The 12,637-nt window shown below is 44.6% G+C and overlaps 1 protein-coding gene across 3 annotated transcripts in view; it reads right to left on the minus strand.

The window, feature by feature from the left end:
• Nucleotides 1-4,015: 4,015 nt before the first annotated feature.
• DOK5 (docking protein 5) overlaps nucleotides 4,016-12,637 on the minus strand; it is a 34,600-nt gene continuing 25,978 nt past the window's right edge. For 2 of the 3 annotated variants that reach the window (XM_031616227.2, XM_090152094.1), the window contains 5 exons: nucleotides 12,208-12,397; nucleotides 11,196-11,331; nucleotides 6,940-7,002; nucleotides 6,599-6,719; nucleotides 4,016-4,662 (listed from right to left, as the gene is read on the minus strand). In XM_031616227.2, the coding sequence (XP_031472087.2) occupies nucleotides 4,595-4,662; nucleotides 6,599-6,719; nucleotides 6,940-7,002; nucleotides 11,196-11,331; nucleotides 12,208-12,397 (578 nt within the window). In that variant the 3' untranslated portion in view covers nucleotides 4,016-4,594. The remainder of the gene's footprint in view (nucleotides 4,663-6,598; nucleotides 6,720-6,939; nucleotides 7,003-11,195; nucleotides 11,332-12,207; nucleotides 12,398-12,637) is intronic. The other variant, XM_031616247.2, reaches the window with a different exon arrangement.

Below are 12,637 nucleotides of genomic sequence, written 5' to 3' on the forward strand. Positions count from 1 at the left end.
TTCAGTGTCCCACTTTTTAACAGTTGCCTCGCAATAGTTGGAAATCATCTGCTTTTATTTTTCTGTTCCAGCGGAGTTGTTGGGTTTTTTTTCTTTCTACTTTATTTTTCATTTCCTGCTTACAGCCAGAACCATAACATCTATTTAAACACAGATACGCCCCGCTACCAAGAATAAGCGAAACAGCTGATGACTGTAGGTACTCAGCAATTTCCTGATTCAGAAAGCACAATATCTCAGCACTCCTTCTGCTTGGATCTCACAGTTTCATTGCAGAGCAAAGGGAGGAGTATTTGATCTAAGGCAGCACAAGTTTTATTAAATTATTGGCAATCTGCAGATTTCCATGGGGTAGTGATGGCTTTCATGGCTCATCATTCCCCTTGGCTAAATTGCCTCATTCCACACATGACCACGCACAAAAACAAACTGCATGCTATGTCTACTGCAAGGACAGTTAGTTACTGGTCATATTGGTATACAGTAGATAGGATATGCTGAGTGCTGATTCTATTTATTAAAAATAATAAAGTAAACAATTTGAATACAATAATAAAAATCTGCACCACTCATTCTGCAAAGAAAAAACAGGAGATTCCTGTCTCGCCAGACCTGGTGGGGGTGATTAAAGACTCTCATCAGGAGCGACACACATACTAATAGATCCAGAGGTGTTTTACGCTCAGCTCTGCTGCAGCCGACAGCTCTGAATTTCCTGAGGGTGCTTCCCTGATGGAATGAATTCTATCTTCGATCTATGCTGCGAAGGGAGGAAATGGATATTTAAGTTATCAGCGTGTTGCTGTGCTCAATGCTAGTAAAATAACATGAGTAACTCAACATTCTTGTTCCTGGGGCTTCCAGCCTGCATGCAAATGTAGCATGGCTCATTCTCTGGCACCCCAACCTGCATTACATAAATACTGTTAATAAAAAGATAGCATTATTCTTCAGAATCCCCTAATCTTGACCAAACAAATTAACTAGCACAGTGATCACCAAGTAACACGCAAAGAATACTACCAGCCTATCAGTAGATTCAAATAGATTCAAAATTGCAATGTGAACCTTCCACTGCCAAGATTTTCTTCCTTTATTTCACTGGACTTGGATTTCTTGATTTGTGTTGTGTTTCAGACCTAATGCTCACATGGACGTCAGCGGTGACAGCTGCTAATAATGCCACTGCCATTTGGTGATGCAGTCCCAAGGGTGTTAACAGAAGCTTGCCTGACCCCAGTCTAGCTGGGGTCCAGAGGGAAGGATTCCTGCTGCCTTCAGCAGCTCAGTTGTTCAATTTCCCAACGTAAAGCTGAATCAAGAGGTGACTATTGCAAATAACACAAACATCACCTGGGTTTGTTCAAATGTCAGGTTTTATTTGGGGCTGCGCAGCTCCAGGAGAGAGCCTGGAGGAGCTCTGACACCAGAAACAACCAACCCTCCCTGATGTCACCTGCTTGGTGCTGTGATTTAAATGCCTGCACCTCAGTAAAACAACACACTGCAGCAGGACGTGTTTCCCCAGGGAAAGAACACAAACAAAAGCACAAAACAATCTTCCACAAATGCCTCTACTCAAGGGGTTTTTAATTCCAGTTATCTTACAGACAAGTGTTTTCCAGCCAAATTCTCCCCACCTGGCATGAAAAAGCCTTTGTCAATGATAAAACAACACAAGCCTAATTGGTTTGAAGTTAATGGGCAGTCCTGCCCTCGTTTGGCAACAATAAAGTGAAACTTAAAATAATCTGAAACTTGAGTAACACACAAACCCAAAAGTGCTCTTGATAGTGACTCAGATGCAAAGATTTAATTTCAGAGTTCACCTCTGAATGTTATCACCTACCTTCCCTTTGTTTCACCTCTGACTCAGGCAGAGCTTCACACCACGACTCTGCAATCTTCAGAAGCCAGCACAGCTCAGCACCAACACCAAAACAGATTGCTGCCCTTCCTTGGTGTTTCTGCTTTTTGATGGCCTGTGCCAGCAGCTCCAGAAAGATGATGAGCTGGGAATTAACGCCAGCTAAACCTAACACAGAACTCTCCCCAAGTGACACAGCTCCCAAACTCAAGTGTGGTTTTCAGTAGGTCAGATCTCAATGGCACCAAAGGGACAGCAGGGCCCTCCAGCAGCTGCAGCTCCACATCCTTCACAGCTGGCAGAGCAGCTATCAATCTGACATTGCTGTCTTTTCCCCTCCTGCATTACAGAGCTATGGTTATGTGCCTCACTTATGCTAAACGTAGGTATGCTTTAATTTGACTAAAAGTGCCAAAAATAGAGATCATGCACCATTAACACTGTGCGGCTTTCAGGCGCGTCATTACATGTTTATGGAGAAATAAATATTTATGCACCTATTTACTTCAGTTTTATGGACCATATACTCCAAAAGCATGCATTGCCTTCAGCACAAAAGGTTTTCTATATCACTTGGTCTGCAGATATTTCATCCCACTCTGTAAAACTAAGCCCTCTGCTCACTCAAGAAGTGAGATAGGATAAATTAACAAGTGAATTTCTCATTGCCAGTGCTCTTCTATTTGATACTGACTTTTATCCAGTGATCTCAAAACACGGACAGTATCTTCTTAAAAGCTGCAATTTCATGTAAGCATGATTTCATGCACTACACAGAGGCAACCTGTCCGGCTCTGCAGACTGTATGCTAGATTTAAGCTCTCAGCAGAACGTAAAAGCAGAGGACAGTAAGGAATGGCAACCAGAGAGATGAGAGAAAGGGCAGGCATTCACCTCACAGAGAGGCAGTGCATTTATTTTAGTCAGCCTAGGACAAGCCAAACCCCTCGCATCTTCTATTTCTAATGTTTCCAGAGTATTCAGAAGGCAGAGAGCTGGGGAGAGACCCAAACCCAGAACCACCCTGCCTGCACGTCTCTGCAGCTGAGGCCCTTTTACAGGCTTATCAGAAAACAGAAAGGTGTTGGGCTACATACTGGAGAGAAAACCACCACCACAACACAAACCTGCTCCCTGGCAAGTTGATTTCCTGGCACTTGTAAATCCACCCAGGAAGCATAGTGCAATCAATGCAGCTGAGGCCCAAGTTCTAATTAGAACCTCCTGTTTGAAAACAGCTCGTCTTTAAGCTCTACATGGCTAGAGGCAGCGATAGAATATTCCCTAAAAATAAGAAAATGGTTCATTACTGTTCCTGAAAAACAGAAGATCAATCTGCCCTTGTGAAAGTTAATGAATACACAGAACCACCACACCGTGACCCCCGACCCCAGCGCCCGAGGCAGCGCTGTTATTATTATGCATTTTCCAGATCTGCTCAGCAGCAGGAACTCGGATACAACTCTTACTGCATTCATTTATCTGAGTGATTATTTAAATTAACGACATTCTGGCTGCAAGTCACAAGCTTCAAGAGTTGTTCACCTGCTTAAATATTAATTGTGCTTTTCCTGCTGCAAGGCGCAAGATGGAAAGCAGAATTAAATACTAACAATTTTAATTCTGAATATCAACAGTCCAAACATTAAAAAAAACAAACAAACAAACACCAACCCACAGAAATACAGATGTTTCACTGAAATGCTGTAACAACTTACTTGTGGCCCCCATCAAGCAAGCAAAACTTAATGACTTAAATACACTCAGTTAAATGCAGGGCTTCACTTGTAATCGGGATAATCACAGCCTTCTATCCACTGTTCTTACGTTTTCTGGCCATACTGTGCAGAAGCCAACCAAGCTACTTTGGAAGTCTTTTTCTTCTGTTGAATTAAGGTGCATCCGTGGCAGTGGTACAAGCTGTGGTTCTGGTCACAAAACAACACGAAAATCTTCTGCTGTGTGGCACTGTGAGAGTCCTGCTCAGTCTGCTCCCCCACACTTCAATGAGAGAAGCTGTCATTAGAGATGGGAGGGGGGACCCTAACCACCCCCTCCCCCCCCCCGCTGTCCCTTTGGCTTTGCAGCAGCTCTGCTCACTGTGCTGATGGTGACAACATGAAGCGCTGAACCACAAATTAACTGGGAATTGTTTTTATTTCAAACGTTTACAGGGATGGAAATAAATACAGGAAACAGAAGATGGAGTGCGCTTTTAATGGAAACAAACCATGTCTCCATCGGGGTTCAAACAGGAAAAGATTGAATCCAACAGCTGCTTAAAACTGGCCACTATTTCAAAGGTTGGGGGTTATGCTTAACAGTCATGTTAAGAACTGAAGATAAGCATTACAAACAAGGATGACAGCCTTACGGACAGGATGAAACTGCACTACAACAGGAAAGCCTTCTATTTACAACATAGGTATCATACAAAAACATTTGGAAATATTTAGGGAGCAACTTGCCTGTCCAGCTGTAGGACAGAAAAGAACTACTGCAGGATGAGATGGTTTTGTTCCCACCCCCAGTCTCTACAGTATCATTGTAACTTTTGGCAAAGTTGGAAAGAAAAACAAAACAAAAGACGCCACACCACCTTCGTATTGCAATAACTTCCCATCCAGCCCACACTTCTGTGTTTCTATCCTTGCTTGGCATCATCCATGTCATCCACCGGGGCAGCTCGTCAGAAGACAAAGAGTTTGTAAAGTTCTTGGCAGCCCTTTATCGATGGTCTGATCTGTAGACTGGAAACGTGTCTGTCCGATGGAGCTTCACAGGGCTTGAAACATCTGGTGTGTGCCGGGATGAAAAACAGAACAGTGCTCAGTGAGGCACAGCGATTGTACTCAGCGCCCTGAAGATCGCTATGTGAACTACAGCTTTAAGTAGGGATGGGTATAATTAATCTGCTGTTCCATCTTAGAAACAACTCCACTCAGATTTTCAATATGGATTGAAGCATTTGAAGCTTTGGGCAATGTGCTCTAACTGGAGATGCTCAGGGTGCTACTGAGACAGTACCCAACAGGTGAAAAAGACAGCAACTTCACTATCTATCCTGATTACAACTCTGTCTGCATGGCTTTGATTTATTTTTTCCTTCCTGGGGACCAGAATTTTTCAAAGACTTTTACTGCTTTCTCATGACCACAACCTCCAAGGATCCCCTTTTCCAGTTTAACAAGTTGCTCTAAATACAAAACGAGTCTATCCCCATACAGTCTGTTTATACTGGGTCAACACAGTGCTGAATGACTGCACTAATAACTAATGATACACTGAGGCACAGCCATAGCAGTGCCCCGATGGGCTCAGCGCCGCTCCCGTGTGTCACAGCACTGCCTGCCCGCATCCCTGTACGAACCAGCGCCAATAGGCGCTCGTGTGCTGCTTCTATTGCACTGTTCTTCCCTCCGTCCGAAACACGGCAGAGGCTTCGCTGGGGCTTTTCACGTGCTGCACGCCCCCTCTAGCGTTCGAAAAAAGGAACGGGACAAAACGATGAGCTGTTACTGCGAGAGGGATGAGAATGGAGCGTAGCCCCGTGTAGGGTGTCAGCCCTGGGGATTTCTAACTACAACCGCTGACACTCCGTGCTCTGCTTTATTTAAATGTGTAAAATAAGTATCTAAGAATCATTACTCCTCCTCACATCTGAGGGGCTGAAAAAAAATAAAAATAAAAATAAAAAGCTATAAATAAATAAATCCACCACCTCCATAAGATTTCCCAAGCACGGCGTTATTCCATCCGTCTGTACATTGCGAGAAGAAAGCCGCAGCCAGCCATAGCTCTGCCCCTCAGCACCGGGCGGCCCCACCTGCACCACACGTCCCGTCTGTTTTCCGGGGCCCCTTCTGCTTACCCCGACCCTCCCTCCCTTCCTTCCCAGCTCAGCAACACCAGCTGCAGCGCATCCCACAGCTCGGGGAGCGCAGTGCCACTAGGTGGCCCCCGGGGACCGCGGAGCGCAGCCGGGACAGAAGCCCTCCGGAAGGAGCCCGCAGCCCAGCTGGAGGTGCGCCTGCACACAGATCCCTCGCATCATCACACCAAGACGCCTTGCCGGTACGGACCCTCGAAAGTCATTGTTTTAGGCTTTGTTGGCTTCAGTAAGGTCCTATCTGAGATTGATTGTGGACATATAATCCCTTAGGCATAAACTGCTGACCAAGTCCAGGACCAAGAGTGGACCCAGCCTCATCACAGCTCCTCACCTCCATGGTTTATCTACAGATCCCAGAAGACCTCACTTTTCATTTCTGTCTTCCAGGGAGAGGGAAAAATGAAACTAAGTGAAAGTCAAGAGACTCTCTTTGCTCCCTGATGGATCGGACTAAGAACTTCAGTTTTCAGAAACTGTCATCTATTTATTAGTTTCAATCCCAATTAGTAAACAAAAAAAAGTTTGTTTTCTTCCTCAGATCATTGCCACTTTTTTTTCTCCTTTTCATTCCCTTTCCCCTTTTCTGGCCCAGTGGGCTTGTGAACCTGCTGTCCCTGTCACAGACACAAATCTAGAGAGAAAACCATGCCATGAAGTCACCTCTCCACTGAAAAGCAAGGCGAGCATCCTTCTGATGCCAACCTCTCCAACTCAGGTTGAACAAGCACGTCCCTCCATTAATTCGACAGCAGTGGCAACCGGCTTAAACTGAGCATCAGTGTGCAGAGAGATGGAGAGACACTGCTCTGCCTCAGCAGCCCTCCCCAGCCCCTCCTTACCTTGCAGGCCGTAGAGCTGGCCGGTGCTGTGCTGCCGTGTGATGTGCTGCCAGTAGGCACTGCGGGGCAGGGGCACCATGGTGCTGAGGGACACGGCTCTCTCACTCATCTTCATCTGAAGCTGCAAAGCATAAACGGATATGAAGGAGGCAGTTGTGCACACGGAAGGTCCTCAGGGAATAGTGCAACCACTGCCTGAAAAGATTTCTAATGGCATTTCAGCGCAGCATCCCCCTCTGTCCATCTGCCCATCCTGCAGCCAGCAGAGACTGACTCAGGGTTAGGCTGGGGGCACACAGCACAAGTTAGGAGGTCACGCTGCTTTGCACACCAGAGCTCACCTTCGTGCTGCCCTGCTCCTGCGCCAGCACTGCAGTCCCTGCAGGGAGGTCTAACTCAAGTAGCTGAAACAGAAACTGAGGTTCAGTGGGAGGCAGAAAAATGCTCCTCCTCTGACAGCTACACAACAACTACATAAGCAGCTTCCCAAAGATACATACAACCTCAGCACACCAAGTACCTGATTAGACATGTTTCACGTGAATTCAGTAGTATGCATATGCTGGCTGATAACAATATCTGCGTTTTATCATAAACTTCATAATAGAGCTAAAATTCTCTTTCCAAAGCTCAGAAAAACATTAGTTTGAAGATACCGAACCTGTATTTGATCTTTTTTATTCATAATAATGCTTTTCAGAAAAAGAGCAAGCTCTTTCATTACAGTTTCACAAAACCTGAGGTGACAGAACCTTTTACAAGAGAGCTGCCTGTTACTGAAGAGCCATTTTGAGGTTCTTTAGATGGGCCAAAACCCTCCAACTCCCTCTGTATGGTGGATGCTGTGCCTGCAACGTCAAGGGAAATCAAAACAAAAACAAAAGCAAACCCAGATCAACCTTTGCTCTTAGAACACACATCCCCATGTCGGAAGGGTGTGAGTCACTGCACAACATGAGCTGCCACCTCCACTGCACAGAATATTTATCACAGCTCCATCACTGAAGCCCCAACATCCCTTGTGGTGTCACCACACACAACAACTCTACAGAAACAAACAACGAGAGACCCATGGCCAGAGCAAAACGTGCTTCCTCACTGATGGCACTTCTATGCTGGTGCACTCACAAGTGAGCTGGGCAGCAAACTCAGGCAGTTTGAGCCACAGCCCAGCTGCCAGGAGGACAATAACAGCCAAGAGGGTATCAATGGAGAAAAAGACACTGCCTGAGAAAGAAGATAAAGACACAGAAGGGGCAGAAGAGCTGCCTGACCTGATCTCAATCAGCATGGGAAAAAATTAGAAAATCCACAGCTGGGGAAAAGAACTAATATGTTATGTCCTGAATACATAGCACTTCATCAAAACACCTCAGACTGTGAGCAAAAGCAGCTGTAATGATGACTGATTTCATTCTCACAATTAGCCCACTGTATCTCTGTGGCAACCGAGGAAGCAGGAATAGCTTGCTAATGGCCTGGCTTTATTCCACAAAGGCACCGAGCACCATAAGCAGGTCAAAGCCAGCCAGAACTTCATGCTGGAGCATGCATGGGCAGTGGCTGCAAGCAGAGGATCAAGAAAGACGTAAAACTCCACATACCATTAATATAACTAATAACTTGTTAATTGGAGGGCACCTAATCCACAGCCTCTCACTCTCTTCTTAGCAATCAGCGAAACTAGCACAGGAGGCAAAACCACTGCCTGCTTAAGAGAAAAATTCTTCCAAGTTAGCTTTGAAGGTTGCTCTGAAAGGAAAGCAAATATGCCTGCAATTTGAATAGATATTTTCATTTCTTTGTCTGGCAACGCAGGAAAGGAGCAACTTTTGTGAAAAGGACAAGGTGAGATGCCACTGACCAGAACAGCTTCATGCATCGCTAAGCAGAATTTGCTCTTTTCTCTCTTTAAAAAAAGCGATCTTTGAATTCAGTGGAAAGCAAAATAACCGAAGCCCACTTGTGAATGTGCATCACACCCTGGTCAGCAGATCAGACCTCACCAGAATGCCATCACACACCACAGGCTGTCAGGGTGAGGCTCTGGCTGAGGAAGCCCACCACGCTCATTCCTACAAGCCTTGCAGCAGCCACAGGCAGATACAGCCACACTGCACCAACACTGAGCTATGGAGCACGAGGCTGCTGGGGAAGTGTGAGACATCACAGCCCACACTCCCAACAGTACCTGGCAGCTCCATTTGCTCTACCAGCGTGGGACATCCAACTCCCCTTCACTGCTCAGCCCCTAGGAGCTCTCAGGTGCTCAGCACCGCACCCCTGTCTCCCATGCTCACCTCACTGATGTAGCAGCAGCCAGGGGAAAGCAGAAGCCACTCAGAGGAGACTTCATGTCTCACCACCAGTGTGGCCCCTATCTTTTCTGTAAATAGTAGCTCTAGCTTCACTAATACAAAAAAATCACAGGGGGTTAATAATTCTTAGAGACAAAAACAACCTAATGCAGCTCAGACTGCTGGGCGTGAAGTGCAAGCCTCCATATAAAGTCCCCTTGGAAGTGTTCAAGCAGAATTAAAGTACCAGGGAAATTAATCAATCTGAACAACGAAGATGATCCTCACAAGGTATCCTGTGATCAGCAAAAGCAGCTATCTGATCTCTACATTAATGTAATGATCTTCTGTCTAAACTCCTAAATCTGAGCATCCTAGAAACCAAGAGAAGGGACTAAGGCTGACTATACTGGGACCAGACATTTCTATGACAGACTTGGGAGACTCGTATTCACGGGCATATGGACTTGTCTGAAGCAATTACATTCAGATCTTAAATTACAAGGCTTTCAGCTCGATGGGAATTATTATTTCCTGTTTAGTGCTCTTGGGTCTATAAAACTAGATTTAGGGGTTGTGGTTGGACACAGTGTTCATGAAAAAGCTTCTGAGGTTGTACAGCTGCTCTCTACTGAAATCTGTAGCAATTGTGCATCTGTTGAGTGTATGGGCAATTGTATAAGAGAAACTTTACAGCATACTGTCAGACACCACGTATTAAAGATGCTATTACATGAATGCAAAACCACTAATATGAAACAGCCTGAAAACCTATTCACTTCAGGAGGTACAAGCTAATGAATTGCCTTTTTAAAAAAAAAAAAACCAACAGAATTCATGCTCTCAACAGCTTGGTCAGTCCCATCTGATGCTGGTGTGCTACAAATGTTTGCTATGTATGCTGATGTAGACTAGGCTAATTCTTATCTGCTTCAGTTAGTTACTGATGCATGCTTACATCATCTCCCATCTGTCTCAAATCAGGGAATTTTGGGCATTCTTGCACAAGACAGGCTTTGGGTCAGTACTTGTCCTCATGGACAAGGCTTTACTGAGGTGACACCAGCCAGAGGTTAACTGGGCAGCACCAACTGGAAACTGCCATGCTGACCAGTCCGTTCCCTGCTGGAAATGGGCACACATGGCCTGCATTACCCCTAAACAGATTTGAGTCTTCTGTGCTTTCTCACTCATTTGCTCACCTGCTCTACAAGCAATGACACAATTACCCATCCACCTGCACGTTGGGCTGAAGCAGCGACCTAGTACACAAAGTCAGCCAGAACACTTGGAAATAACTTTCTATTGCTTCTCCTCATTATACTGCTAAGAGAAATAGCTTCCTATCACAGATTTGACTTCCATTCTGTCTCAAGTTCAGGAAATCAGTAAAATTACTGAAAGGATTAGACACGGATGTGGATAACAACAGCACTTTTCACATAAAGGAAAAGACATAGTTCATACTGCAGATTGCACGAGCCAATTAGTTGCATATGGCCAGGATCTTCCGTAGCTGTCCATTCTCCACATTTTATGCATTCTAGAAAGTCTGACAGTCCTACAATGTAGAGACTGACTGTGATACAGGATGAACAGAAGATTCCTTCTGACTCCACAGGATTCATGAGAAAACAAACAAAATAAGACCTGGAAACATGCTAGGTGCAAGCACCACCAAACTGCCTTCTTTTGACATCGCACATGGAGATCCCACACTATCTGTTCTCAGTTTGTAGGTTAACTTTGCATCTTACACTCCTATATTTTCTAGGGGTAATGAATATAATAAAATGAGTTTGAGAGACAAAAAGCACTTGTAGAAAACAGGCATCCACCAAGAGATCAGACAAACATGTGGTCTTCCCTCCCACAGGTTAACCTGAACAATACAACTCATTCCAAGTCATGCTTCAAGCGTAGGAATCAATTAACAAAGAAAAAACTGAGCACAAGCCACATTTTGCAAATAGACTGATGAGAAATGTTTCTAAACAAACTCATGATGGTGACTAGTTAGAAGTTAATGAGAAAGGAAACTACGGATTGATGGGAGCTCATCATCTCTGTATTAAATCACACTAGTGATTTTCCAGCCACGGATATTAAGGACTACACATTTCCCTGTTGTTTGTAACTGGGATTGCTTTTCCAGGATCTGAACACTACCCTAAATATAATAATTGAGACAAATTTAATAAGGGCAATATTCAGACCGCTTTCTGCCTGTGAAACTAAAGAAAGTCACACTGAGCCACTGCTCACTTATGTGAAATAGCAAGCGGAGCGCACAGCCGTACCATTGAGTTTTTCACGCTCTGTAACAGGCGCTCGTGTTGTTCTGCTATGGCCAGAGCAGCCGAGTGAACCTTCTGATAGATTGCTTCCCCATCTCGCGTCTGAAAGATGAACAGTCCTTCTCCTGTGTCGCACATCCTGCCAAAGTGAGAGCAGACAGGAGCCAGATGTGAGATTTTTCACTTGCTCGCAAGGATCTGTAGCACATAACTGCGCCGTGCAGCTCAGAGCCATTACTGCACAAGCAGTGTGAAACAAAGGTTGTTGAAGAACTGAACAAAGTTATCTGCATGGGCTTTAACAGCCCTAGCACAATCTTACTGTTTTAACCTACACTGGTATTACTCTGGCCAAACACAGACTCAGGTGACAACCACTCTTGAAAGCACATGAGCTCTAAAGAGTTGATACACAAAACCCAGATTTTTGAGATTTAGACTTAAAAGAGGGGATTAAGTTTCCTTCTTCCCCTTTCAGGGTTTTAATATTGCCTGTAATGATCTTTGTTTTTCACTTGAAACCCTCAACACATTATCCTCAGCGTCCCAACGGTAATGTCTTACCACAGCTCATACACAATCAGAGAACTAAAAACATATCCCTTTTCCTGAGAGAACTAAATTCTTCAGCAGTACAGAGGATGGACGTTTAAACGCCTCTTCTCTTTCCAGATAAGTTAACTGTATGATGTGTTTCTCTTTTACGATTGTAATTCCTTAATGTGCTTATCTAAAATAAAGCAACCACAGCCCTTAAAAAGGATTTGGGAGTTTAGTCCAATCAACAGGTGCTCCAGCTTCAGCCACACAAAGACTTCAGTTCATTTAGTTCAAGCTGCAAGAAGTGATAAGGAACAACACCTCTAGCAAGAGGAACTGCATTCACATTTCTTATAAACCCATTTGTCGCAATAGATGGAAAAACAGGAGTACAATTAACAAAAACCAGGACCCCCTTCTCCACTGCTTCAGAATGATGGAGGAAAGCGATGCACTGCAACACACACATACCTACCTCCCTGCTTCAAAGGTGAACCAAGAAGGGTCCCGCCCGTAGCGTCGGAGGGCACTTAATGGCCAAGAGATGAGTTTGAGTCTGGGATTCTGGATGTCCCAAAGACAGATATTCTCAAATGTTATCTGCAAGGTACATTCCCCATGCACATCTAAGTTAGGGGATGGCATCAAATACACATTGAATCTCTCTGGGAGAAAAACAAAAGGTTAGTCTAAAATCCCTGCCCGTTAACTGTCAAAGTCATTAAAGGAATTTCCTATTTTCCACCTCTATTAAAAGATCTTACTTCACTTTGAACAATTATTGCAAAAATAAAGACTCAATTCCTTCCAACATCTCAACTAACTCAATGTTTGGAGCAATCAAAACACTGCGCTCAAAGGGCATCAAACACTTGGGCATGTGTTGAGATGCAGAACAGAACTGC

The sequence above is a fragment of the Phasianus colchicus genome, chromosome 17 (genome assembly GCF_987193195.1).
Source record: "Phasianus colchicus chromosome 17, bPhaCol1.hap1.1, whole genome shotgun sequence".
NCBI lineage: Eukaryota > Metazoa > Chordata > Aves > Galliformes > Phasianidae > Phasianus > Phasianus colchicus.